General features: G+C 32.9%; 1 protein-coding gene across 4 annotated transcripts in view; it reads left to right on the top strand.

The window, feature by feature from the left end:
* LRFN5 (leucine rich repeat and fibronectin type III domain containing 5) overlaps positions 1-26,442 on the top strand; it is a 260,660-nt gene extending 234,218 nt beyond the window's left edge. For 2 of the 4 annotated variants that reach the window (XM_019752187.3, XM_088796864.1), the window contains 2 exons: positions 7,129-8,533; positions 11,251-12,315. In XM_019752187.3, the coding sequence (XP_019607746.3) occupies positions 7,149-8,533; positions 11,251-12,193 (2,328 nt within the window). In that variant the 5' untranslated portion in view covers positions 7,129-7,148 and the 3' untranslated portion in view covers positions 12,194-12,315. Of the gene's footprint in view, positions 1-7,128; positions 8,534-8,884; positions 9,018-11,250; positions 12,316-18,782; positions 18,827-26,054 lie in introns of those variants that run through there. The other 2 variants (XM_019752190.3, XM_088796865.1) reach the window with 2 other exon arrangements.
* Positions 26,443-26,876: the final 434 nt, after the last annotated feature.

Here is a 26,876-nt window from a genome sequence, read left to right as displayed (position 1 = left end):
TGTCTAAATATTTGGAAACCTCACCCTGCCTTATAGCTCTGATGCAAGTAGTTTTTTTTGTTTGTTTGTTTGTTTTTGGTGGCCAAGAAAATCTCTTTGATCTCTAAGCTCACCCCTAAATTCCTTTGTTTGTGATAGAGCTACCCTACATTCTGTGAAGATAGAAATTTTCTCCAAGAAGTTTTTCTCACCTCTCCAATACCACCCCAAGCATTCTGTGGTTGAAAGATAGAAATGCATCTATGAGAGGAAAGGAACTGAGCCCTCTAGCCCCCTCTCAGTCTTTTATAGCTCAGAGACCTGAGTGACTCTTTTTTTTTTTTCTCCTTCCCCCAGCTCTCTTCCAAAGCTGAAAGTCTGGGTTGCCTGGGGTATTCATTTAAATTTTGCTTTCCTTCCCCCAATTCTTTATTTATTTGTTTATTTTAAATCTGAAAATATAGAATACCTAGGGATATTGTCTCTATTCTCTTTCATATTTTCCAGGTAGGTTCCCCTTGACTCAATGAAGACAAATAAGAATGAAATGGGGGTTTGGGGAAGAACACATTCTTGCCTTGCTTCTGGGGCTCTTTTGGATTTCATTTCCTTATGCCAGGCCACATATGGTTCTTAAAAGTTGGTTAAACTTCTGGTTTTCTATTCCACATATTGACAAGCTTGGAAGTTGCTACTCCATTATGAGAACAGTAAAAAAGCTGAACAGACTGACAAATTTTTAAAATGTCTTCTTGGATCCTAAGAGAAGGAAAGACACAGGACAATCTTGCTCCAAGATTGGAGACACAGAGGGCAAATACAGGAATCCCTAGCTTACTGGACCAGAGACTCAGCAGCAACCTGGGTCCCTCAACTGAGGGACCCAGCGACAGAATAAGACAACCTAAAACAGTTAGGATAAATTGCTGGAGGCTCAGTGTGGAGAAGTCTGAGACTTAAAAATTCCAGGGGAACCCAGTTATAGGGGAGACCTACAATATTTTGAAATTTACCTCCAGGCTCTCCATCAAGTTCCCACAACAAATATCAGAAAAAAATACAGTCCAGCTTCCAGCAGAGAATGGAGAAAAGAAATCCTTTTGAAATATGTTAGATCACTCTGTATTTTTTAATAATTCCTGTCTCAGGGAAAACTAATTAATTAGAGCTTAACCTAATCAGGTACTATCTGAGCCTAACTAATGTGAGGAAGAAGAAAATGCGTAACTCCAGCCCACTGTAGCCATACTGTCTCATCTAAGAGTGATGGTGGGGGGAACACTGAGAAACACCTGTAAGCTTCACAGTCCAGAGGTATTGGCTTACTAAAAGCCTGGCAGCTAATCATAGCACTGTGTAATACTTGTCCTCACTCTGCAACGCACCATCACATTACTAAAACCCTATTAACAGCAGTTCCACAAGATGGAAATCCTAAGCCAGAAACTGGGAGAAATTATTTGTAAAACATACATCTGATAAAGAATTTATGTAAAATATATAAAAAATTCTTAAAACTCAAAGTTGTTCTATACATGTTGACAAACTGATGCTAAAGTTTATATGGAGAGGCAAAACATCCAGAATAGTCAAGATAGGACAATATCGAAGGAGAAAAGCAAAGTTGGTGGACAGATATTCCTCAACTTCAAAACTTACTATAAAGCCAGAGTAATCAAGATAGTGTGGTATCACACAATATGGAGATTTCTCCAAAAATTATGGATGGAATTTACCATAGGACCCAGCAATCCCTCTTCAGGGTATCTACCCAAAAAATTCGAAAGCATTTATCCATAAAGATATATGTACCCAATGTTCATTGCAGCATTATTCACAGTGACCAAGATATGGAAACAACCAAAGTTGCCTTTGTTAGATGATTGGATAAAAAAGATGTGGTACATATACACAATGGACTACTACTCGGTCATAAGAAAAGATGAAATACTGCCATTTGTGGCAACATGGGTGGATCTTGAGATTATTACGGTAGGCAAAAAAAACAGAGAGAAAAAGTCAAGAATCGTATGACTTCAGTGATATGTGGGATATAAAACTGAAATCCGCAAAGGAACAAGACAAATAAACAAAAATTCATAGACACAGACAGTAGTTTAGTGGTTACCAGAGGGTAAAGGGGGAGGTGGTGTGGTAGAAGACGGAAAGGGGATCAAATATATGATGACCTATTATGGAAATGTACACTTGAAACCTATATGATTTTACTAACTAATGTCACCCCAATAAATTTAACTTAAGAAGATAATATGGTATTAGTGAAAGAATAAACAGAACAGAATAGAGAACCCAGAAATAGACCCCCATAACTATAGTCAAAGTCCTTGACAAACTACCAAAGGCAATACAATGGAACAATTGTCTCTGCAACAAATGGTGTTGGGACACCTGGACATCCTTATGCAAAAAAAAAAAAAAAAAAAAAAAAAGAATGTAAACACTAACATTAGATCCCACAAAAAAAATCAACCTAAAATGGATTGAGACCTAAATGTAAAATGCAATACTGTAAAACTCCTAGAAGATGGGGCCAGCCCGGTGGCTCAGGCGGTTAGAGCTCCATGCTCCTAACTCTGAAGGCTGACGGTTCAATTCCCACATGGACCAGTGGGCTCTCAATCACAAGGTTGACAATTCAATTCCTCGAGTCCCACAAGGGATGGTGGGCAGCACCTCCTGCAACTAAGATTGAACATGGCACCTTGAGCTGAGCTGCCACTGAGCTCCTGGATGGCTCAGTTCGTTGGAGCATGTCCTCTCAACACAAGGTTGCTGATTTGACTCCCGCAGGGATGGTGGGCTGCATCTCCTGCAACTAGCAACGGCAACTGGACCTGGAGCTGAGCTGCGCCCTCCACAACTAAGACTGAAAGGACAACAACTTGAAGCTAAATGGCACCCTCCACAATTAAGATTAAAAGGACAACAACTTGACTTGGAAAAAAGTCCTGGAAGTACACACTGTTCCCCAATAAAAGTCCTGTACCCCTTCCCCAATAAAATCTTTAAAAAAAAAAAAGAAAACTCCTAGAAGATAATGTAAGAGAAAACTTAGATGACCTTGAGAATAGTGATATGTTTTTACATACAACACCTAAAACATTATCCATGAAATCAATAACTGATAAGTTGGACTTCATTAACTTTAAAATCTTCTAGTCTGCAAAAGACAATGTCAAAAGGATGATAAGACAAGCAGGACAATGGTAGAATATGCTTGCAAAAGACACATGTGATAAAGAACTGTTATCCAAAATGTACAAATAACTCATAAAACTCAAGAATAATAATAAATACATGCATATATACATACATAAATAAACATGATTTGAAAATAGGGCAAATAGGTTAACAGATAACTCACCCAAGAAGATATACAGATGGCAAAAGGAATGTGAAAGGATAACCCACATTACATGTCACCAGGGAAATTCAGCTTAAAGCAATGAGATGCCACTACCCACCTATTACAATGACCAAAATCTGAAACACTGAGAGCATCAAGTGCTGATGAGGATGTGGAGCAACAGGAACTCTCACACATTGTTGGGGAGAATTATGTTGCAGCCACGTTGGAAGACAGTTTGGTAGTTTCTTACAAGGCTAAATATAGTCTTACTGTAGACTCCAGCAATCACACTCTTGATGTTTACCCAAAGGAGTTAAGAATTTATGTCTACACAGAAGCCTATATACAGATGTGTAGCAGCTTTATTCATAATTGCCAAAATTTGCAATTGTGATGTCTTTCATTAGGTGAATATGGATAAATAAAATGTGGTACATCCAGACAATGGAATATTATTCAGTGCTGGAAAGAAAGGAGCTGTCAAGCCATGAAAAGACATGGAGGAATCTTAAAGGCATATCACTAAGTGAAAGAAGTCAATCTGAAAAAGCTAAATACTGTATGATTCCAACTATATCACATTCTAGAAAATGCAGAACTATGCAGACACTAAAATGATCAGTGCTTGCCAGGGAGAGATGGGCTGGGGAGAGATGAATAGGCAGAGCACAGAGGATTTTTAGGGCAGTGGAAATACTCTGTATGATTACGTAACGGTGGATACATGTCCTTATTCATTTGTTGAAACCCTATCATATACAGCCCCAAGAGTGATCCCTAATGTAAACTATGGACTTTTGATGATTATGATGTGTCAATGTAGATTCATTGATTATAACAAATGTACCATGCTGGTAGGGAGTTTCGATAATGGAGGAGGCCTTCCATGAGTGGGAGCAGTTGGTATATGGGGTAGCTCTCTACTTTTCTCTCAATTTTGTTGTAAACCTAAAACTGTTCTAAAAAGAAATGAAGTTTAAAAAAAAAAAATGTTAAACAGTAGGCTACTTTCTCCTCACCCCAATTTATACCAGGTAGGTCCTTCTCTTTACCACTGTCTTGGGGAAAGTAGGACATCCATCCATGGATGGCTCCTCTTTCATCAAGGACTATCACATTCTGGAATATAGTCCCTTTATGTTTATTTGTTTCTTTATCATTATGATGTTATGTTCTTAAATACATAATTTGTAGTTTATCCATCATATTTCATGGTTAGGGTGAAAATGATGTTTTGTTTTTTTGTTTTTTGTTTTTTTTTTAACTTCTTTTTTTCTTCAACCAGTATTTACTGAGTGTTGCCCCTATGCACAGAACTTTGTGAGATATAAACTATGTGAGGTTCAGCCTTTCTTTTTAAATATTTTGTGTGTTTTTTTTACTTTTCAATTACAGTTGACATACAATATTATATTAGTTTCAAGTGTACAGCATAGTGATTAGACATCTATGTAACTTTTGAGTGATGACTCCAATAAATTTAGTACATAGACACCATACACAGTTATTACAATATTATTGATAATGTTCCCTACTATTGACTATATTCCCTATGCTGCACTTTATATCCCCATGACTATTTTGTAACTACCAATTTGTGCTTATTTACCTATCTGTAAATATACTGTTTCTGTTGCTTTTCATTCATTTTTGAAGATTCAAGATTTCATGTGGTATACATTTCAACCTGAGAATCCCTTTATATTATAGCGCAATTCTAGTTGTGATGAATCTTTTAATTTGTTTCTCTCAAAATGTCCTTAATTTTCTTTTATGAATGTATGAAAGCCAACCCAGGTTGACAGGCTTTCCTTTTTCTTGCAGCATTTTAAATATTTAAATATATATATATATATATATATATATATATATATATATATATATATAATCTTCTATCTTGCTTTATTTTCAAAGAGAAGTCAGTAAAGAGTCAGCCATTATTTTTATTCTGTTCACCTTGTTATAATGTGTCTTATTTCTCTGACTGCTTTTAAGATTATTTTTTTCTTTTTCTTTGGTTGTCTGCAATATGATTATAATGTGTGTTGGTATGATTTTTCTTGTTTTGAGCTTAGATTGATGGGTTTTTGGGTGCTTTCTTATCACAGATTTGAAAAATGTTTGCCTTTACTTCTTCAAATATATTTCTACCTTATAGCCTTCTTCTGATATGGCACTTATGTGTATGTTTGACTTATTAGTATTTTTCCACAGGTCACTGAAGTTTTTTTCACTTTTTTTCGTCATTTTTCTTTCTTTCTTTTCCATCATTGCTTATGTATGGTTAGTATCTATTGTCGTGTCTACCTACAGAGATTACTGGAGTTCTTTCTTCCAATAACGCTCTCCTTTGTGGTACCCCGCCCACCCATTAATTCAAGCCACTTGAGATTCTGTATTCCAGTCTCTGTCTCTTAAATTGAATAAGCCTGTTCGTGCTTTGCCTTGTTCCCCTTTCTGTGCTGTGGTTTGGAAATTGTCTCCAGGAACAATGATAGGGTTCATTTTTGTTAATTCACTTTTCTTGAGGACCACAATTCTGTTCATCCTCTTTTCTGATATCTGAAAACTATAGTTTTATGCATTTTGTACTTTTTTTTTGCTGCTTATTGTGGAAAGGCTAGTTCAGTACTAGTTATTCTGTGATGAACAGAAAAGTAAGACTATTTCCTTTCTTGAGAATAACAGTTTTTATTCATTTCAACCACATTTAATATGGTATAAAATAGCATAAAGTAAATCAAACTTTTAGGGATATGTTTTATTTAGAAAATTGGTGCATTATTTCTAGAATAACTCCATATTTCATATTTTCATCAATTAAAAATTTGAATGGTTTTCTCCAGCTATTTTTGCTCTTAGCATTTAAAACTACATGTAATTTATGAGAACTTTTAATCATGTATGTGTTAGTATTTTTATCTTTGAGGATTAATTTCAAGAGCAAATACTTAAGATCAAACTGGAAAATGAGACTCATTTTTAAAAAGTTAAATTTGGATAAATATAAATGTGTTCATATTTTAGAAAAAGAACATGGAATATGATAACTTCAGACTCACTGTCAGAAATGATGACTGATTCCCATAAGTTATCTTCAAAAATCCATGTTGACATTAAATAAAATATTCTAATATTTAAGAAACTCAGAACATTTGTGGTAAATTTTCAGCCTTTTTATTTTTGAGATTAAGATCCTGTACTTATAGTTAGGGTGTGAAGGTTGTACTATATTCAAGATAATTTGTAAAGATGAATAAAATTTAATTAGCAATTACTTTCAAATATTATGCCACAAGGTTAACTATAACAAATACTGTCTTTTATTATTTCTCCCCAGACTAGTACATTGAAATACTTGTAAATTCTTAAATATGTCTTTAAACTTTTGAACTTATAGGATGTCTTCGGGGGTTTAAAGGGAAGTTTTCCTGAATTCCCACCCTCCGTGCCAGGCTGAATGTGTATTTTTTGTGCACCCATGGAGTACTCTGGCTGTGTTTCAAAAATAATGCTTAATTTACAGAATTACAATAATCTATTGATTTCTTTCGCCTCCATTTGACTTTAAATGCCATGAGGCCATGAATGCGTATTTTTCATCCTAGTATCTATTATAGCCTCTAATACAGAGTAGATACTTTATACTTATTTGTTAAGTAAACATATGAATAAATTCTTTCTGTATTCCAATTGGCATAAAAAAGATTATTCTGGTAGGGATATGAACATTAGTCAAATGATTGAATGCTAACTCTGTGTTGTATGTTCTCTTTCAGGCTCTTAAATCCGATCTACAATGGAAAAAATTCTTTTTTATCTGTTTTTCATTGGCATAGCAGTGAGAGCTCAGATCTGTCCAAAGCGTTGTGTCTGTCAGATTTTGTCTCCTAATCTTGCAACCCTTTGTGCCAAGAAAGGGCTTTTATTTGTTCCACCAAACATTGACAGAAGAACTGTGGAACTGAGGTTGGCAGACAATTTTGTTACAAATATTAAAAGGAAAGATTTTGCCAATATGACCAGCTTGGTGGACCTGACTCTATCCAGGAATACAATAAGTTTTATTACACCTCATGCATTTGCTGACTTACGAAATTTGAGGGCATTGCATTTGAATAGCAACCGATTGACTAAAATTACAAATGACATGTTCAGTGGGCTTTCCAATCTCCATCATTTGATACTGAACAACAATCAGCTGACTTTAATTTCTTCTACAGCGTTTGATGATGTCTTTGCCCTTGAGGAGCTGGATCTGTCTTATAATAATTTAGAAACAATTCCTTGGGATGCTGTTGAGAAGATGGTTAGCTTGCACACCCTTAGTTTGGATCACAATATGATTGATAACATCCCTAAGGGGACTTTCTCCCACTTGCACAAGATGACTCGGCTAGATGTAACATCGAATAAATTGCAGAAGCTGCCACCTGACCCTCTCTTTCAGCGAGCTCAGGTACTAGCAACCTCAGGAATCATAAGCCCATCTACTTTTGCATTAAGTTTCGGTGGAAACCCTTTGCATTGCAATTGCGAATTGTTATGGTTGAGGCGTCTGTCCAGAGAAGATGACCTAGAGACCTGTGCTTCTCCAGCACTTTTAACTGGTCGTTATTTTTGGTCAATTCCTGAGGAAGAGTTTTTGTGTGAGCCTCCTCTCATTACTCGCCATACACATGAGATGAGAGTCCTGGAGGGTCAAAGGGCAACCCTTAGATGCAAAGCTAGGGGTGACCCTGAACCTGCAATTCACTGGATTTCTCCTGAAGGGAAGCTTATTTCAAATGCAACAAGATCTCTGGTGTATGATAATGGGACACTTGACATTCTTATAACAACTGTAAAGGATACAGGTGCTTTTACCTGCATTGCTTCTAATCCTGCCGGGGAAGCAACACAAACAGTGGATCTTCACATAATTAAGCTCCCTCACTTACTAAACAGTACTAACCATATCCATGAGCCTGATCCTGGTTCTTCAGATATCTCAACTTCTACTAAGTCAGGTTCTAATGCAAGCAGTAGTAATGGTGACACTAAAATAAGTCAAGACAAAATTGTGGTGGCAGAAGCAACATCATCTACGGCACTACTTAAATTTAATTTTCAAAGAAATATCCCTGGAATACGTATGTTTCAAATCCAGTACAATGGTACTTATGATGACACCCTTGTTTACAGGTAAGATAAAATTAAGCAAATCTTTATACTTACCATGCATCTTACTATTTGGGCTTGTGAATGTACTACTGATTTTTTTTTTTTTTTAATTGGCAGTGCTACTCTGTATTGTAATTCTAGAACTCCATTTTTTAAAATGTGTAATGTAAGACTTATAAAAGGTGAATACATGTGGGGAACTATTTTGATGGTGTTCTTTTTAGAGAGTTCAAATTTATATTTAATATTATTCTTACTTACTTTTTTCCCCTCATCTGAGATGTGACTATCAGAGAACAAGATTGATTTATTTTAAAAAATGCAAAAACATACCAGAACTTACACATCCATATGAGTGTTCTTTCCTTCAAGGAAGTCACGTTGGGAGGCTATACCATTATCCCAATGATGCTGCCATTGCTCAAAGCACTTTTGGAATTATCTTTAGAACCTTCGTCATACTATTTTGAATATCCTCAGTGGTGGCAAATCTTCGTCTTTTGAGGGTGAGTTTGAATTTTGGAAACAAGCAAAAGCCATTTGGAGCCAAGTCTTGTGAATAAGGTGGGTGATCAAGATGGATATTGCCATTTTTGGTCAAAAATAGGATGTAACTATAAAATAATGAGACTGATATTTTGAGTGACTGAGTTATGTGCATGTGTGTTGTTTCATGTACATTGGTTCTTAAGACAGTTCCAAGAGAAAGTTTATAAGTATTTTGAGCAGTGAAAGTACTGTTGGAGTTAAGTATGTAATTTCCTATAAGGACATTAATGGAGAATTTGCATCTGACTACAGAATTTCTGGTATGTTTTTCTAAAGTTCAGCCTCATTGATTTATAGTCACATCTTGTCCAATTTTCAGTTGGAAATATACCTTTAACCCCTCCATATGATTTCACTCGTGATAGACTATTACTACTCCTAGGAAATGATAGAAAATTATGGCTTTGAAATACATACATATATATTTGTCTTTAGGCTTTTGTGAAATCAGATCAACTCACTTCTTATATACCTATGTGAATTATTGGAGATAATTTGACTTTCACTCATGTATGGAAATGAGATAAATTTTTGAAAGTGAGCATGAGGCGGTAGGATAAAACAAAACTGGCCTACTTAGCCTGTGATCAAACCTGGGCCATGTTCTACCTAAGTTTTAATTTCCTCATCCTAAAAGTAAGAGATTAGAGTAAATGGTATCTAATCTCTCTCTTATTACTAAATGTATGGAATGTAGACTATGATGCATGCATATTAGCATAAAGTTGTCTGCTCTTGTCATACTCAGCTCTTCACCTGGGCTATGGGTTATTTAACACAGTGTAAAAGAAAGCATTCATCCTTACCCTTCACCTTCCCGTAGCTACTAGACATTCTGTGTATTTTAAATCTTAACTCTGAAATAGGTTACTTTCTGTTTTCCCAATTCCAAGATTTTAATCCTGCCATGACAAGTGAATTCTACATGACTTTGAAGAAATGGCTGGAATTCTGCACCCTAATGTTTATTGTGTGTAAAACCATGATAATGACAACCTCATATATTCTTTGTAAAAATTAAATTATAATATACATCTATATATCTATATATACATATCTATCTATATCTATATCTATATCTATATCTATATCTATCTATCTATCTATCTACCTATCTATCTATCTATCTATAAAATACTTAGTAATGCATGCCAATTATCATCACCAAATGGTAGTGATTTCAATCACAAATATATACTCTGGCCTAAGATTTTCCTGGTACATTTAGAACATATTGTTTAGGTTGTATAACAGATTAGCATTGCCAAGTTTTGAAATTTCGAAAAATCTCAGGGAAAAAAATATACAGTTTCAAGCCCTTTTATCCAAATTAAATGTTAGTGTGGGTCATAATGTAGGTTGCTACCGAGAAAAAAAAAAAAAATGTTAGTGAATAATGGGCATCTGCAGACTTGTGATATAATGGATTCAGAGATGTCTATACACTCACGAAGTTTCAGATACTGTATTCCGAGAGTGAGTTCATAGTGTCACAATGGAGAGGATGAGGGATTTTTGCCCTGTTTGTGGTTATAGGATAATATTACTCATCCATTTTCATTAGCCTGATATATAGATAAAAACATGCTGGGAACCAAGTGTTGAAGGTATAAGAGAGGGCTGAGACCTGTAAATAAAGCACTTTAGTCTTAGTAATTATCTTAGTTATTAAAGACAGTTTTACTGGGGACCATTGCATAGCAGCTTATGACTGATTTGGAAAATAAATAGTCCAAAATGCATTTCCATTCTGGTTTCTAATGTGTTGTCAGTGTTTTCCCTTCCTTCAAATTGGCTTTTAGTCACAGAGGTGTTGTAAGTGCTAAATGGATTTGTTTAGTAGTCAGATAATGTCACACTCATACCTTCCAAAAGCAATTTGTCATAAATGATTTTTTAGCAGTGGCTTTTATTATGAGTTTTGCTTTGCCAAGCAATGTAATTAGTGAGCTTGTCAAGGACATGGTGCAGGAACCATTAGAATAATGCAGAAGCCAACAATAACTTTTAGCCATTTTAACTGGGCAAATATAAGATTTGATCATTTTCCCATATTTCATATTGGTTATAAATGGACTTATCTTAATGACTGCTAAAATGAAACAGAACTGAAGTCATAATAAGTCTATGTGTATATATGTTTTTTTCTTTTTTTTTTAAATATTAACACAAATTCCATTGTCCCTCAGAATGATACCTCCTACGAGCACAACTTTTCTTGTCAATAACCTGGCTGCTGGAACTATGTATGACTTGTGTGTCTTGGCAATATATGATGATGGCATCACTTCCCTCACTGCCACAAGAGTCGTGGGTTGCATCCAGTTTACTACGGAACAGGATTATGTGCGATGCCATTTCATGCAGTCCCAGTTTTTGGGAGGCACCATGATTATTATTATTGGTGGAATAATTGTGGCATCCGTGCTGGTTTTCATCATCATTCTCATGATCCGCTATAAGGTGTGTAACAATAATGGCCAACACAAGGTCACCAAGGTCAGCAATGTCTACTCTCAAACTAACGGGGCTCAGATACAAGGCTGCAGTGTAACACTGCCCCAGTCCATGTCCAAACAAGCTGTGGGACATGAAGACAATGCTCAGTGTTGTAAAGTTGCCAACGACAATGTGATACCATCTTCAGAAATTTGTTCAAGTCAGGACTCCTCTACCGCTACCTCTGCTTTGCCTCCTACCTGGACTTCAAGCACTTCTGTGTCCCAGAAGCAGAAAAGAAAGACAGGCACAAAGCCAAGTATGGAACCACAGAATGAAGCTGTCACAAATGTGGAGTCCCAAAACACTAACAGAAACAACTCAACTGCATTGCAGTTAGCTAGTCGACCTCCCGATTCTGTCACAGAGGGGCCCACATCTAAAAGAGCACATTCAAAGCCAAGTAAGTTTCTCACTTTGCCTGCTGAGAGATCCAGAGCAAGGCACAGGTACTCCCTGAATGGAGAAATAAAGGAATACTATTGTTATATTAACTCACCAAGCCCATGTGGACTATTTTCTAAGAGAAGCATGTCTATGAATGGGATGTTAATTCAGTCCAACGGTTTTGATGGGCATAGTGGAAAAGCAACTCTTTCAAAATCTGAGTGTGTATTGGAAAGCACTGTGTAACCTATTATTTCTTTTTAATGAAAACGTTATTTTGAAAACTCACATAGAAAATTGGAATTTGAAATTTTAGTCCTGTCTCTCGAATACATAGCTAATAGGACTGAGGTGTAAAAACCTTCTAGGGTTCAGTTATTGATATAAAAATGTATACATAAACTTATATGTATATATTAAATATATATATATTTAATATTATAATTAATATTATATATATATACATATATACATATATATATATATATATATATATATATATATATATATATATTTTTTTTTTTTTTTTTTTAAAGGGTTAGGGAAAAAAGCATAACATAGCAGTGCCTTCCTCTATTCTAGAATTGGCTTCTAGGTTCTGCAATAGCAGATCGCAAAATGAAAGTGTCATAGGAAAAATAATGTCTTGCATAAATAATGATGTTTCCTCCAGTCTTACAAAGGGCCACCTATGGATGATCGGTATTTTTCAATGAGTAGATTGTCTATTTTCTTTCAATGACAATGGTGTTTGTTTTTAGGCAAATATTGTAGAGAACAACGCTGTGTTGTTATGTTATTTAAAATAAAATATTCAATAACTTTAACCAGACAGTGTTAAAATAAGTACCCTTTTAAACAATATTCTTGGTTCAGGTGCCTTAATGGTTTTATGATAATTCTAATCCAGGACACAGCTTTTTCAGTGGGAAGTAGAAGAAAATGTAGTTGATTCTGCATTTATGAAAAAAAAAATCCAGTTCAGTTTTAAGTTACATGCCACAATTTTATATGCATCACTGGGCATGTGAAGGTATTTTCCTTCATTTAATACACATTTGTTCATCGAATGAGTTTATCTTTTTCTTAATGCAAGTTAAAAAGGGAGATAAAAATACAAGATTGCCTTTATCAAAGGGATATTTATTTTTATCATAAATAATTTAAAAAAAACTTCTAATCAATTTCTTGTTACATTTATAAGCAATGTAAAGTCATTGCTCATTAACCAGATAGTGGTTTCATTTTTCCCTTCTGTGCTGTAATTCTGAATTGAATGTTTCCTTTTAGAGTAAATGCATTTATTATTTTAACCAAAACCTGTGATAAAATTTAATTAGAAATCATGCAACCTTAAAAAAAAGATTTTAAAAATTTATTCAGACAATATCACTTTTTGATAACATGGCATTCTTGACATTCACTGAAACTGAGGTCTACATATAAATGTTTCTGTCTACTTGTTGAAAATACTGCAACATTATTTGCTAATTTTATGATGCTTTATTAAAGATTCATAAACAGGATCAACATTAAGGGGTTTTTATTTTTGATTTGAGAACGTGAGACTCTTAAACAAAAAATTAGCTATAATATTATGAGTTTTTTTAAATCAGATCACTTGAAATACCATTTAAAATAGTTGAGGAATATCAATCATTAGTTCAACTTCCTTCTGCTAGAGAGATATATAAAAATTTCAGTTAATTTTAACTTGACAGAGGTACATCTTATCACATATGATTTATTGGGATAACATTCCAAAGAAGGCAAGATTAAAGCAGTTAGAGATTACTTACTTTGGCAGTTTTAAAAATAATTGTCTGATAGGCTTTTATTATTTTAAGCTTTTCCTAAATGCCTTTTCTGCTATGCATCCCTTTCTGAAGTTTGCCTTTCATATTTCTAAAATCTAATCAGCTTTCATGCGTCAGGTATATAGTTCACGTGAGGAATAAATGAGATCACTTGTGGTAGTATTGTGTAAAATCAAAAGCGTTACTCGAAGAGTATTTTTAACACTACTTCTATAATAATGCTCTAATCCCAACTAAACATTTTTATTTATATTTTTAACTCAAAAAGTTGATACACACATTTCATATATATATATATATATATATATATATATATATATATATATATATATTTAACATATAACATCATGTTAGTTTCAGATGTACAACATAATGATCCAGTATTTGTATATACTGTGAAATGATTGTCACAAAAAATCTAGTTAATATATGGCACCATTCAGTTACAGAATTCTTTTCTCTTTTGATGAGTACTACTTAAATATAGTCTCTTAGTAACTTTCAGATATACGTACAATGTTATTAATTATATTAATCATTCTTACATTGCGTTCCCATGATTTATTTATTTTATAACTGGAAATTTATACCTGTTGATTCCCTTCACCCATTCTGTCCCCAACCCCCAGCTCCACCCAATGTCTCTGACAACCATGAATCTGTTCTCTCTATCTATGAGCTTGGATTTGTTTTGGTTTGTTTTGAGATTCCCATATATAAGTGAGATTATATGGTATTTGTCTTTCTGTAATAATGCTTCAATGCAACTAAACATTTGACATTAGCATTAATTATTTAATTCCCCATGAGGTGCTGATTGACAAAAGTATTTTACTTTCCTCTTTCCTAGTTTGTACCTACATAGTATTTAAAAATCATGACTATATAAAAGCTTTTGAGTCTTAAAGAAATGAATCCCCAAAGAAGGAATCTCTGACATTATGAAGATTGTGAGCAAGGGGCTCTGAACTCATGCAACAAAGGCAACAACTTAGCATATTTACTCCAAGCTAATGATTAATGAATGTTTTATTTTGTAGTTGCCTGTATTTTTAAAAATCAGTTTTCTGTTTATGTTTCTGATGAAACTTTATTTAAATATATTTTATTTCTCATAAACACTTGGAAATCTACAATATCTAACCATGTGAAATTTATTGTTTGACTAAAGCCATTGAAGCCATTTAAATTTTTATTGCTTTTACAATACTATTTTCAGGGTGTGCTAACCAAAGCCTTGAACACTTGTTCTTAGCCATGATAAGAAGTCATGTGTTCCTGTCTTCAAAAAGTTTATTTTTTGAGACATCACAAATGATTGGCCTGTTGAGATTCAAAAGTTTTTGTTTTTGTTTATATGAGTGTATGAAATTTTTTTTTTTTACTCAGGGCTGTTTCAGTGCAAAGTGACTGAAAAATAAATCAATGGGGAGGTTGGGAGGTGATTGAAGCTACCTGGTATAGTGTCCAAAACACAGTACTTACTCAGACGGATGAATGAGTGAATGGATAGATAAATAAGTAAATGAATGAGGCCAGGAGGAAGGTGCAGTAATAAGAATTTTTATTAATTAAGACGGTGGAGATTTGTGATCCAAGTATCACCAAATATATATATGATCCAAATATATATATATGTGATCCAAAGCATATGGTTTGCTGTTTGTTGTTGTTGACTATATATAGGTTATATATATTGTTTTTTCTTCCTTATTCATAAATATTTTTCTTTGATTTTTAGTCATTTTACACCACAGTTTCAACTTGTTCAATATAAAGCAAACTAACAATATATTTAAAGAGATTTACTTCAAACTTTTTAAAAAATTATATGTGTGCCTGTGTTGTTTTTTGTTTCTTTTGGATAATTGTCCCCAATTTGAAAATTTCAAGCTATTATTAAAGTGGGTCTGTATCTAAGTGTCATAAAGGGATAATGAAGCAGCCAAAGCTGCCTTAAATTCTAAGGGGAAACAGAGATAGGTTTGATGAATATTATTTATTTTTAGTCTACAAATAGATTAGTACAGAAATACATTGAATACAATAATTTAAGTTAGGTACAATAACACCCTTGCTGTGGCCAATTTATTTGCTGCATTTTTCCAACCATTAAATGTAGTTAGTTAAGTTGAGGTGGACAGTAAGCTATTTTATGCTTTCAGACATTTGATTTTAGCTTGTAGATATATTTTTGTAGATATATTTTACTTAAAATGTTTTGGAATGTAAGTTTTTGAATAATTGTAAGCCATTTATAACTATGACAAGTCCACTACTGAATGATACATACTTCCTTCACAAGAACTTAAAGAATTTAAAAAAAAAAATAAACACATTCCATCTGTCTATAAAAATCTTTTTTTTTAATCTTTTTTTTGTAAAGCAGTTTCTACTTCACTTTAAAGCACTCAAGTTTTTTTTTTCCCAAACTAAATTTCAATTTATTTTATTTGCATGTATTAATACTGAAATGGACTAAATATGTCATTTATTAATCTAAAAAATTAACAATATTTATCACAAAATTTACATCAATTGCCTTTGAGTTCCTAAATTTTAGTATTTACCACTTGTTTATTCAGAATAATAAACTTAAAAACAGTCATTAAAATGCCAACAGCTAAAAAAAAGTTCCAAAACATAAAGCATCTCTTTGTACATAAAATTGTGAAGATAAATGGGATGTTTTTCAAAGACTGCAGGTAGGAGTCCATTTTCTTCTTGATGTGTCAGAATTCCAGTTGTATTTTTATACTGCTAAGAAAGCAATGTTCATTTATATTAGAATGAAGACTATCTACACGCTTCCCCTTTTTCAGGCTTCCCTTGTGTCTCACTGTCCAGTCTTTGCACTTTAACAATGTATGTGGATGTTTCTGTGTGTGAGTGTGTGTGAAATGTTTTGGGGAAAGGAATTAAGCATAGAGATGTATTGGATGAGAAAAGGATATTTATCTTATCCTCCTCGGTTGATGATGATAATAAAGACAATAATAATTTACCTTAAGATTTTTGTGAGTTAAACATTAGTTGTGTTAAATTTATGGATAAGAAATATCTCATTTTTTAAATTTCATAGAGCAAAGAAAAAATAATCAAAATTAATGAATGAAATTTTATAATAATTTCAGAGCTCTGTCTCTTAGATTACTCAATCCTTTCCCACTCATGCTGGGTTAATACATAATAAGACTACAAATAGAATAAATTTTTCTTTTTTGTTTGTTTGTTTGGTTTTGAAACAAACAATCCTTTCTGAAGTAGTACAGATGATCACTTAATATAGAAAGAATGGTAAATATTCCTGCAATGGAGTCATCCTAAAATTGTGGTGTTATATGAAGTGGGACATAAAAAGTAGTAGTTTATAACTGGGAGTGTATTTAAGTATGAAATTACCTACTTAAGGTAATGTTAAAACTCTGAAATTTTGTCAAATATTACAAATAGCATAAAAAAATTATCAGTGTACCGTTGTCTTCTGATTTTGTTCAGCTATTTCAAAGTCAAAATTTAGGATCTGAATTTACCATCGGATAAAATTTATATACTGTACATATTTATATATCTACATAAGTTAAAAATATATTTAAGTAATATAGATATATTAATATGTACAGTTATAAAATTAATTAAAATCATAATTTTGTGTCCTGCAACATGGACTGTAACTAATGTAACAAAATTAGATTTAAATGGACTGGCTAAAGAGAACTTATTCCAGAACAACTGTACAAACTATACTTATTATTTATCAGATTACAATGGAATATAAGCCCTCTAATACAAATTGATTTTTCCAAACTTCCTAATGATAACCATCTCTACAACTTGTCTGATTTCATCCATTCTTTTTACATATGTCACTATTATGTTCATGAATTTTAAAAACAACAAAAAAGTCATTTTCAAGTACATTCAAGGGAAAAGCTATGAAATCCCTTTCATTTTGTGTTTTGAAGTGGATGCACCTTTAATCTTGTCTGAAATATGAGCTAGAGAAACACTGTGATTCTGTTCCAAACTATGTCCAATAAATAATTATTCCAGTAACATGAAGGGACTTATTAAATATACTATGTTGACTCTACCATAATGTAATTTCCTAATCTTTTTTTTTTTTTTCCTGTATAATGTGAACATGTCTTATTATTGCTTTGAATAAGCTGGAGATGTAAAACCTAGTCTCCAGAGGCCATTGTAAATTTATATGCCTATTTGTGCTGAAGATTTTATAAGAAAGTGTTTTCTATTATTCTCATCACACATCTGTGAATGCTGAGAAATAATTTTTTCCTGTGATACCTAAATTTTTCTTTTAATTGTTTCATTTCTTAATAACAAATAGAAATATTTGCTTCAAAAAAGGACATTTTGAAATAAACAGAATGTGTGCTATGCAAGGCTATATAAAGGTACTAAACAGTTATAGCCAATTGGAACATATAGATGGATATTTGAAGGCAGAATGTTTGCATTTAGAACATTACTGTTTTACATAAGGGTACTTGGTAAAATACGCTATTGTTTTGAGAGTTATTGAATAATGGCTTATATTGTAAATGATTGTTCTATACTCTGTGTGGTGAATATGGTAAAACTACATTTCCTAAGTTGGACTTTTTTTTCCTTGATGTATCTTTTCTTGTTGATCAAATCCAGCTCTGTTGTTGAAATGTTCACTTTGATAAGGGAAAACTAATAGCAGCCTTATTCTCTTGTTGAAGTCTTACAGAAAAAGTGCATTCCATATTGATAAGTATTCATTTTAGTAACTATAGTAATATTTTAAACAATTCTACGTTTATGTTATTATGTATGCAGAAGTAGCCATAGAGAACTGTAAAGTATTGTAAAAGTAAATTGTAATTATCCCAAGAACTGGCAAGTTTTTTAAAAAAAATCTAGATAAATCTTTGTTAAGAGAAATCTTATGAAGATTTCAGTAAAAAGTGTGTTAGGGTCTGATTTTTTAAAAAATGAATTGTTCATGACACTGAAAATTTTATTCCCAGATGCTTTGCTGACTAATGTTGACCAGATTGTCCAGGAAACACAGGTGAGATTCTTGTTATCTGTCACATACTTCAGCACTTTAAGTGGGTATATTCTTCTATAAATGATTTGTTTAATTTTTGTTTTACTAATTTATGTAACGTATTGAAATTGTTAATTGAAACTGAATGTCAACAGTAAAGACATTCAGTTCAGTTAAGTGAGTTAACAATTCCTAGACTTAGATGTATTTACAGTTAAATGAACATTTCTGATTCATAATGTAAGAAAAAACGGAATACTCTCAGAGTCATGCATGATATGATGTGTATTTTTAAAATACTTCCCAATGTGAAGACAGCAGCTTAGTAAGAATATAATCACTCCTATCCTTGACCTCCACATCCTAATAGGAGCTGAGATGAAACATTATACTTCATTGAAAGTGGAGGAGCAGAGAAATGTTTCACTGTTATCTAAAATGAATGTAGCTGTTATAAAAATGGAGCAAAAGACTACCCATGAAATATTCATGGTGTTCCTTTTGTCAGTGACCAATTATTCTTTTCTTCTTCTTCTTCTTCTTCTCCTTCTCCTTCTCCTTCTCCTCCTCCTCCTCCTCCTCCTCCTCCTCCTCCTCCTCCTCCTCCTCCTCCTCCTCCTCCTCCTCCTCCTTCTTCTTCTTCTTCTTCTTCTTCTTCGTTGTTGACTTTCAAGTGAGTATTTGATTCCTACATTTTAATTGAATCGGAAAGTGTGCTTCCAGAACAGAACAGTATTTTAACAATATGTTAAAACAGCTGGGATAATCAGCCATTTGCTTAAAAGTTTGGCACAGAAAAAATGTTCTGCTTTTAAAAGTTCTAAAAAAGGCCATTGTTTTATTTCTTGGTTGTAAAACTAGGGTCTTGATTTTAAACAATTTGTATGGAAAAGATAACAATTACTTGGACAATCATTCAGGGGATTCCCCTATAATCCCAATATAAATGGAATGAATCCCATTCCCAAATCAAACAAAATGTTTTTCCTGCATCTTTTCTTTGCTGCATTTAGGACTCTATTCCTATGTTGCAAAAAATGAACAGATGGCTCACTGGAAACTATCAATAACACAGTGTCTGGCACATGCTTTGTCTTCTGTTTTGTGTACTGAACTGACCTGCATGAAGGTGCTTGTGTTACCACCACCCCCTTCTTCCCTTTTTAAATTTTAATCTCTCTCTCTCTCTCTCTTTTTCTCTCTCTCTCTCACACACACACACTCACACACACACACACACACACACACACACACACACACACACACACACACTTTCTTACCCTCCCTTATCCCCTTATCCCCTTTTATTAAAAAATATATATATATATATTTGTCTTTTCACTTTGGACATCAGTCTGTTCTGAAAGTTAGGATATCTTTATAAATGTATTAAGCAGCAAATGGTTAATCTATCAGACGCATGATCAAGAATGATACTAAAATATTCTATAAAGATTTGGAAGCAGGAGAGTCAATCTGAGCCATTTTTCAATTGATAATGAAAGTAATTTCCAAAATATTTACATTTCATAGATCATGTTACATATTATTGTGTTTACTTATTTATTTTAGCACATTGTTAGAGGTCAAATTTAGAGAAAGATAACTTCCATCCTTGGGAGTTTATGTACTACCGGAGGTAGCGCAAGGTTTGCCAATGTGATATGTTCATAAAATTTATAATAATGACTTTTTTTTGTCCTTAACTAATTAGTATTAAAGAAACTTTGAAAAATATAGTTAAAATAAAAGAGTAAACATAAATCTGTCATGATCCAATACCCAGACCCAAATACTAATAATCAGTGCGTAATCTTTCAATAATTCATTTGTACTTGTAGTAAATTTGTGTGTGTTTGTGAGTGTGTGTGTTGTATTAAATTTACATGTACAAGGTGTGGTCACATTTTAATGTACAAGAGGTGATCAAATAATACAGTGAATTTTTAATGAAAAAATTAGAGTAAAAGACACATTACCATTAATCCCCCTCAAAATACTCCCCCTCACTTCAAACACTCTTATCCCATTGTTGTTGCCACTTTCTGAAGCAATTCTGGAAGTCCTCTTTCATGAGTGTCTTAGATAGTTGCTTGGTCGTGCACTTTCTCGATGTCCTGAATCATTTTGACTTTGGGAAAGAGCCAGAAGTCACACGGTGACAGATCTGGTGAAAAAGGTGGATGAGGACGCACCATAATGTTTTTATTTGACAGAAATAGCGGTATACCAGAAGCGATGTGTGACATGGAGTGTTGTCATGATGGAGGATGATTTACAGTACACTTTGAAACACACTTTCTCTCAACCGTAGCTCATACCCGACTGACCAAACAAGTTGAAACTTGTCACACTCTGTTACTGAATTTTAACACACCACTTCCCATATTGAAGATACCTGCCTTTCCTTTCGATGGAACTAGGCAGCAGCAGTCACTGTATTTTGTGATAACAGCAGTCACTGTATTTTGTGATCACACATCGCTTTTGGTACATGGCATTTTCTGCCAAATAGAAACGTTACAGTGTGTCCTCATCAACCTTATTCACTGGATCTGGCACCGTGTGACTTCTGGCTCTTCCCCAAAGTCAAAATGACCATGAAAGGTAAACATTTGAATTGATTCAGGACATCGAGGCAGACAGGATAGTGCACTACAGACTCTCACGAAAGAGGCCTTTCAGAACTGTTTCAGAAAGTAGAAAGAATGATGGGATAAGTCTTTTCGAAGTGAGGGGGATATTTTGAGGGGGATTAATGGCAATGTATCTTTTACTGTAATATTTTTTTTTATTTAGACATTGACCGTTATCTTTTGATCACACCCCGTATACAGGTGAAAAATGTCAAATGTTTTAAAACCTTATGTTGAGTCTTTTTTAGTTCCATTTATGAAAGAAATGACTATTGTTATCATGTTATAGAAACTTCCTTTCATGCTCTGGCTATTTCCTTTCTCTTGCATTAGCAAGAAATATAAATCCAGAAGCAAAGAATAATTGTAACAAAATTACGTGGAATACATCATTCACTTGTTAGCAAACTCCTTGCTATATTTCTATTATCAGATTTAAGTCACCGTATGACCTCAGTATAACTCTTCTTGGTACTTGGTAAATGATTCCTGCTATAGCAGTCCTATCATTTCTCCAGCTGTCAGCACAACCAAACAGTGATGCCTCTTTGAAGAGCCTGTGACCTGTGTGCTGTGAGTCTTCTCATGGTTTTCCACATGTTAGCAGCACTTTACTGTGTGTGAATGAAGTGAGGAAGAGAGTTGGCAGAGATTGCTTATGCTCTCAGCTTCTTCGCTCCTTTTTTGAGAGAGGGTAATATAAAATATTAGTTTAAGTGCATATTTTCTTCAAGATGATAACATGTTTTTTTCCTACCCAGAGGCAAAATACATTTTCCAGAAATTTGGATACTACCCATTGCATTATATTTAAATTATATGCTTCCTATGTATATAGACGGTAAAAGTAAGCAAGAAAGAAAAAAGAAAAGAAAACGAAAAATTAAAACACATTCCTTTTTCAAGATGTGAACATTTTTTCCAAGGCAATAATATTAAATTGAGTATACCGCACTCCTTAATATAACATCAAGCTTTAATAGGAAGGTTCAGAAAGAGCAGAAAGGTTTCATCTAGTCAGTGCCTTAGGTGTTCTTTTTCATACTCAGGTATCTGCTAAGATCATTTTTCCCCCCAAGGGTGAAGGGTAAATATATTTATTTCATTTCTGTTAGCCAAAATAAGCCCTATGTCAATTTTCTTTCTTAAAACCCTTCCTGTATGTGTATAGACATAGAGTAGGATTAAAATAGTTTAATGTGTCACATGTAATACTTCTATAATAAATCTTAGGATTCTAATCACACTGAGATGAATTGAGAGCAAAAGCAAATTATTGATAAAATTAGTGATAATTACTCTACTAGTAAACTGGCATTTCCATATAAATTTACCTTGTGTTTTAAAATATTTCTTTGCTTAACATGAACCTGGTAAAACAATTGCTATGCCATGTTTGGCAATTAAAATAGAACAGTTGACTAGTTTTCATTTATACTGAAAACACCTAAAGTGAAATTTCTTATAAAGTATTGGCTGTATTCAGACCAACAACAAAATATGTGTACATTGTGTGTATGTTTAAATATGCACAAGAAATATTGCTTATTTGTGATTGCTTGCACCAGCCTTTAAAATAATTGCTTCCCAATTTTAATATTTTTGACTTCTGATTATGTTGTTACAGCATCAATCAAGGTATTTAAAATGTTTTAACTTTGTCATCAAATCTCTGCTACAGATGCAATAACCATAAAATGAGTGTAGTTCTTTTAGAGAAACCACTAATATATAAATGAATAAAAAGTTAGTAATGTTGAATATAAATAAACAGCAACATTTAAATAACTAGGGGAAAACACAGTTAGAAAAATACATGAAATAAGAGCTAAATGGCCAAGCAAATGTGTGTATGTGATCCAGCTATCTCTCCATTTTTTTTCCAAGAAAAATGACCAATATAAAATATTTGTACGTCTTTCTAGTGATATTCCCTTCAAGTGAATTTTTTAAAAAATAAAAGTAATAAAATAGGCACATATGTAGAAAACAACTATTTTCATAATAATTAAAACACTTTTTGACACATTTGAACATTTCAGAAAATCTGAAGAAAAAAATTGGACCCTAGTGTCATCATTGACCTTTAGAAATCATCTCATTCTTTGTTAGATATCTTAACTATGTGAGATAAAAAGCTTTCATTGTTCTCTGTTACGTTCTGAGTAAGGGCAGTAACAGCATTTCCCACAATCCATTCAATGTCACGACATTTTTCCTTCTCTTAATGCTGAAGTAGCTTTAATTTACTCTTTTATTTGTAGTAATTTTAATAAGACTGTCACAGTGTTTCCCATGATACCCTTTCACTGTTAAATGAGAACCATTACCAAAATATACTGAGCCGACCCCAAATTCATTGTCAGTTCTTGTAAAATTTTTGCATAATTATTAGTCCTTTTTTTGTCTTTGTGATGCTCTTATAATTTTCTGTTCCATGTTTAGATATTTGTGGACTCATTGTAAGAGTTTGTCTATTGATAAGTAAAGTAAAAAGTATTATTTTGAATATCCTACATACAAGGTTTTATTCAGCTTGATATTATTTCATCATTTCAATAATGGTACTAGCTTCAGAGCAGACAAATCAAATAATTGTTCCAAATCAAATCATTGTTCCCAAAACTGATTGCTATATCCTAATGTTCAAAATGAACAGCTTTTGTATAAATCGTAATTCCACAATTTGTTAATAATATTATGTAATGTGAAATAGAATAAAAAATTATTTATGTCAGCTTATAGAATCAAGTTGATATCAAAATAAAGTTTGTATTCTGAAAGGATTTATTATTCCTAAAGTCAAACTGGTTATATGATCCACTATATTTTTCTTGTAGGTATGTATGTTTAGCCTTCCAAAATAACTACTTACTGAATCTTGAAATTTGATATAATGCAATTACATCTTTTTTCTATCAAAGGGAACATATTATTGGAAATATAAAAATAAATAAAAAAACAAACATGTCGATGTCCAATTTCATCAAAATAAGCTCTGTCATGAACCCAACAGGGAGGAATTTAGATATATCCCATTGTAATTTAAAGTGATTTTGCAATAATTTTCTTAGAATATTCCAGGTAAAGTATGATAGTGATATCTATTTTTCAGTAGTTTCCAAGGTAATTATTTTCTACAAATAGCATACACATCTATTACCTATTAACAATCCTCAAACATGATGTAAATTCTTTGTTCAGTAATTCTAAAAAATTACTCCTTGTTCCAAATGTAACTTCACTTATTCAGATTATCAAGTATTTTGAAATATGCTCTTAAATAAAATATCGCTACAGTATTTCATCTACCTTTATCACATAAAGTTATCAAAATAGCCATAAAATACTTTAATAATTTCATCAAGTTATCTCAATATGTTCTATATCAGCATTTTGATATAGAATATTCAGTAGATAACTAAGACTCTATAGTTCATGACTCATTTGTGCCATGCATTTTATAACCTCAAATTATAAACATGTAGCTGTTTTTAAATGGGAGACAGAAAAATTACTTACATTTCATGTGTATGAAATTGTGTATTTCTCAAAAATTATTTTCTACCTTCTTCTAGGATAGACTTTATGACATATCTTAAATCCAGTACTTAGTACTAAGTAATGAGAACTCATATTAGAAGAAAATATTTTTATAGTTTATTATTCTTAAGATTTTATTATAGAAGTATCATATGTGATACATTAACATATGTAAATATTTTTAAATATTTTTATATTATTCCAATATCATGTTAACTATGGAATACCTTTGCTTTTGAGTTACTGTCAGTTTTCACATTTTGTTCTGTGGGTGAAGAAATTATTGAAGATGAATAATTATTTGCATTATCAGTAAATATATAATTAAATTTACTAAAATTTTAATATGATACAAAACTCCCAGCAGAATATATAAAAACATAGAGAATACTTAGGTTTTAGTTGTAATGAACAAATTTGATTTCATAGGTTCGTATTCATATTTTAAAAAGCAGTGTGAATACTTTTTAAAATTTAAGTGCCATACATTACTGAACAAAATCATTATATTTTTTATCTTATTTATGTAAATATGGAACACCAAAGCAAGGGACAATGCCATTTCACAATTTGGCTTTGACTTGCATAACTATTCAGGCTTAATACATTTAGATTCTTTTTAAAATAAAATTATTTTATATATCCACCAATTGGAAATTACCAAGCAACATTTTAAGTGCTAAGGTGCATGTCTAAGTTGCTTTCAGGGAGGTGTTTTATATTTTTAGCAAGAAACTCCTGCCTGACTTCTTATAGTTTAAGAACTTCTAGATTTCTAGCACAATGATCTTATTAGCTATGTCTTTCTTTCTCTTTCTTTCCTTCTTTCTTTCTTTCTTTCTTTCTTTCTTTCTTTCTTTCTTTCTTTCTTTCTTTCTTTCTTTCTTTCTTTCTTTCTTCCCTCCCTCCCTCCCTCCCTCCCTCCCTCCCTCCCTCCCTCCCTCCCTCCCTCCTTCCCTTCTTTCTTTCTTTCTTTCTTTCTTTCTTTCTTTCTTTCTTTCTTTCTTTCTTTCTTTCTTTCTTTCTTTCTTTCTTTCTTTCTTTCTTTCTTTCTTTCACTTTCATTTCAGAGGCTGGAGTTAATCTGAAGAGCACCACTTCTCTCTCTCCTGAAAACAGTTGCCACTGATATTTTTACTGGATAAAATTCAAAAATGTTTCCGTTCGCAAAGACTAATTGTTGAACTGGTGTCCTAGAAGAAATTGTCCACAGGAGCCAAAGCAGAAGTCTCTGATGCCCGCGGAACTGGCTCCATCAGATAGATCATGGTTCATCCCCTTTTAAAACCAAATTGTTTTTAATTCTGGCCCACAAGTATTTTTTTTAAAAGAACGAAAGAAAAAAGCCTACATTGGCATCGAGTTCTGTATCAATCCATGTTCCATTGCCATCCATGATTTAAGACTGTAGAATCTTGAATAACTATATCACTTTAACAAATAAATGTTTTACTATGACTTAATTTGCACATTGCCTGATTTGTAGATATATCAGTGATTTCAAGTATGAATGGTGAAATGATGATTGCAAGAACTAATAAGACTGTGTTATGTTTAAGTAGTGCAAAAACCTTAAGGGATTACAAATTGCTTTATAATATTGGAACTACTTCTTCCATGACTGAAGTGCACCCACTTCTGTAGGTGAACAGTGCAGCTGTTCAAACAGCGTTACAGAAATATTATGCCTCAGTGTACGCATATTATAATAAATGCAGATTTGTTCATTGCTTTTCCTGAAAGCCAGGGCAATGGTGTTTTAATAATTTCAGGCCTTGTGTTTCATCATCAGTACCTATCTCTCCAATTTTGCACAATTTCAGGGTCAATAAAGAACACTTATTTAACACCAGCATAAATAGGAGTAAAATATCTTTGATGGCTAATACGTG

The sequence above is a fragment of the Rhinolophus sinicus genome, chromosome 3, assembly GCF_057876585.1.
Source record: "Rhinolophus sinicus isolate RSI-liver-muscle chromosome 3, RSI-T2T, whole genome shotgun sequence".
Classification (NCBI taxonomy): domain Eukaryota; kingdom Metazoa; phylum Chordata; class Mammalia; order Chiroptera; family Rhinolophidae; genus Rhinolophus; species Rhinolophus sinicus.
The sequence above is the reverse complement of the archived record's forward strand: the minus strand, read 5'-3'. Positions and strand labels throughout refer to the sequence as shown.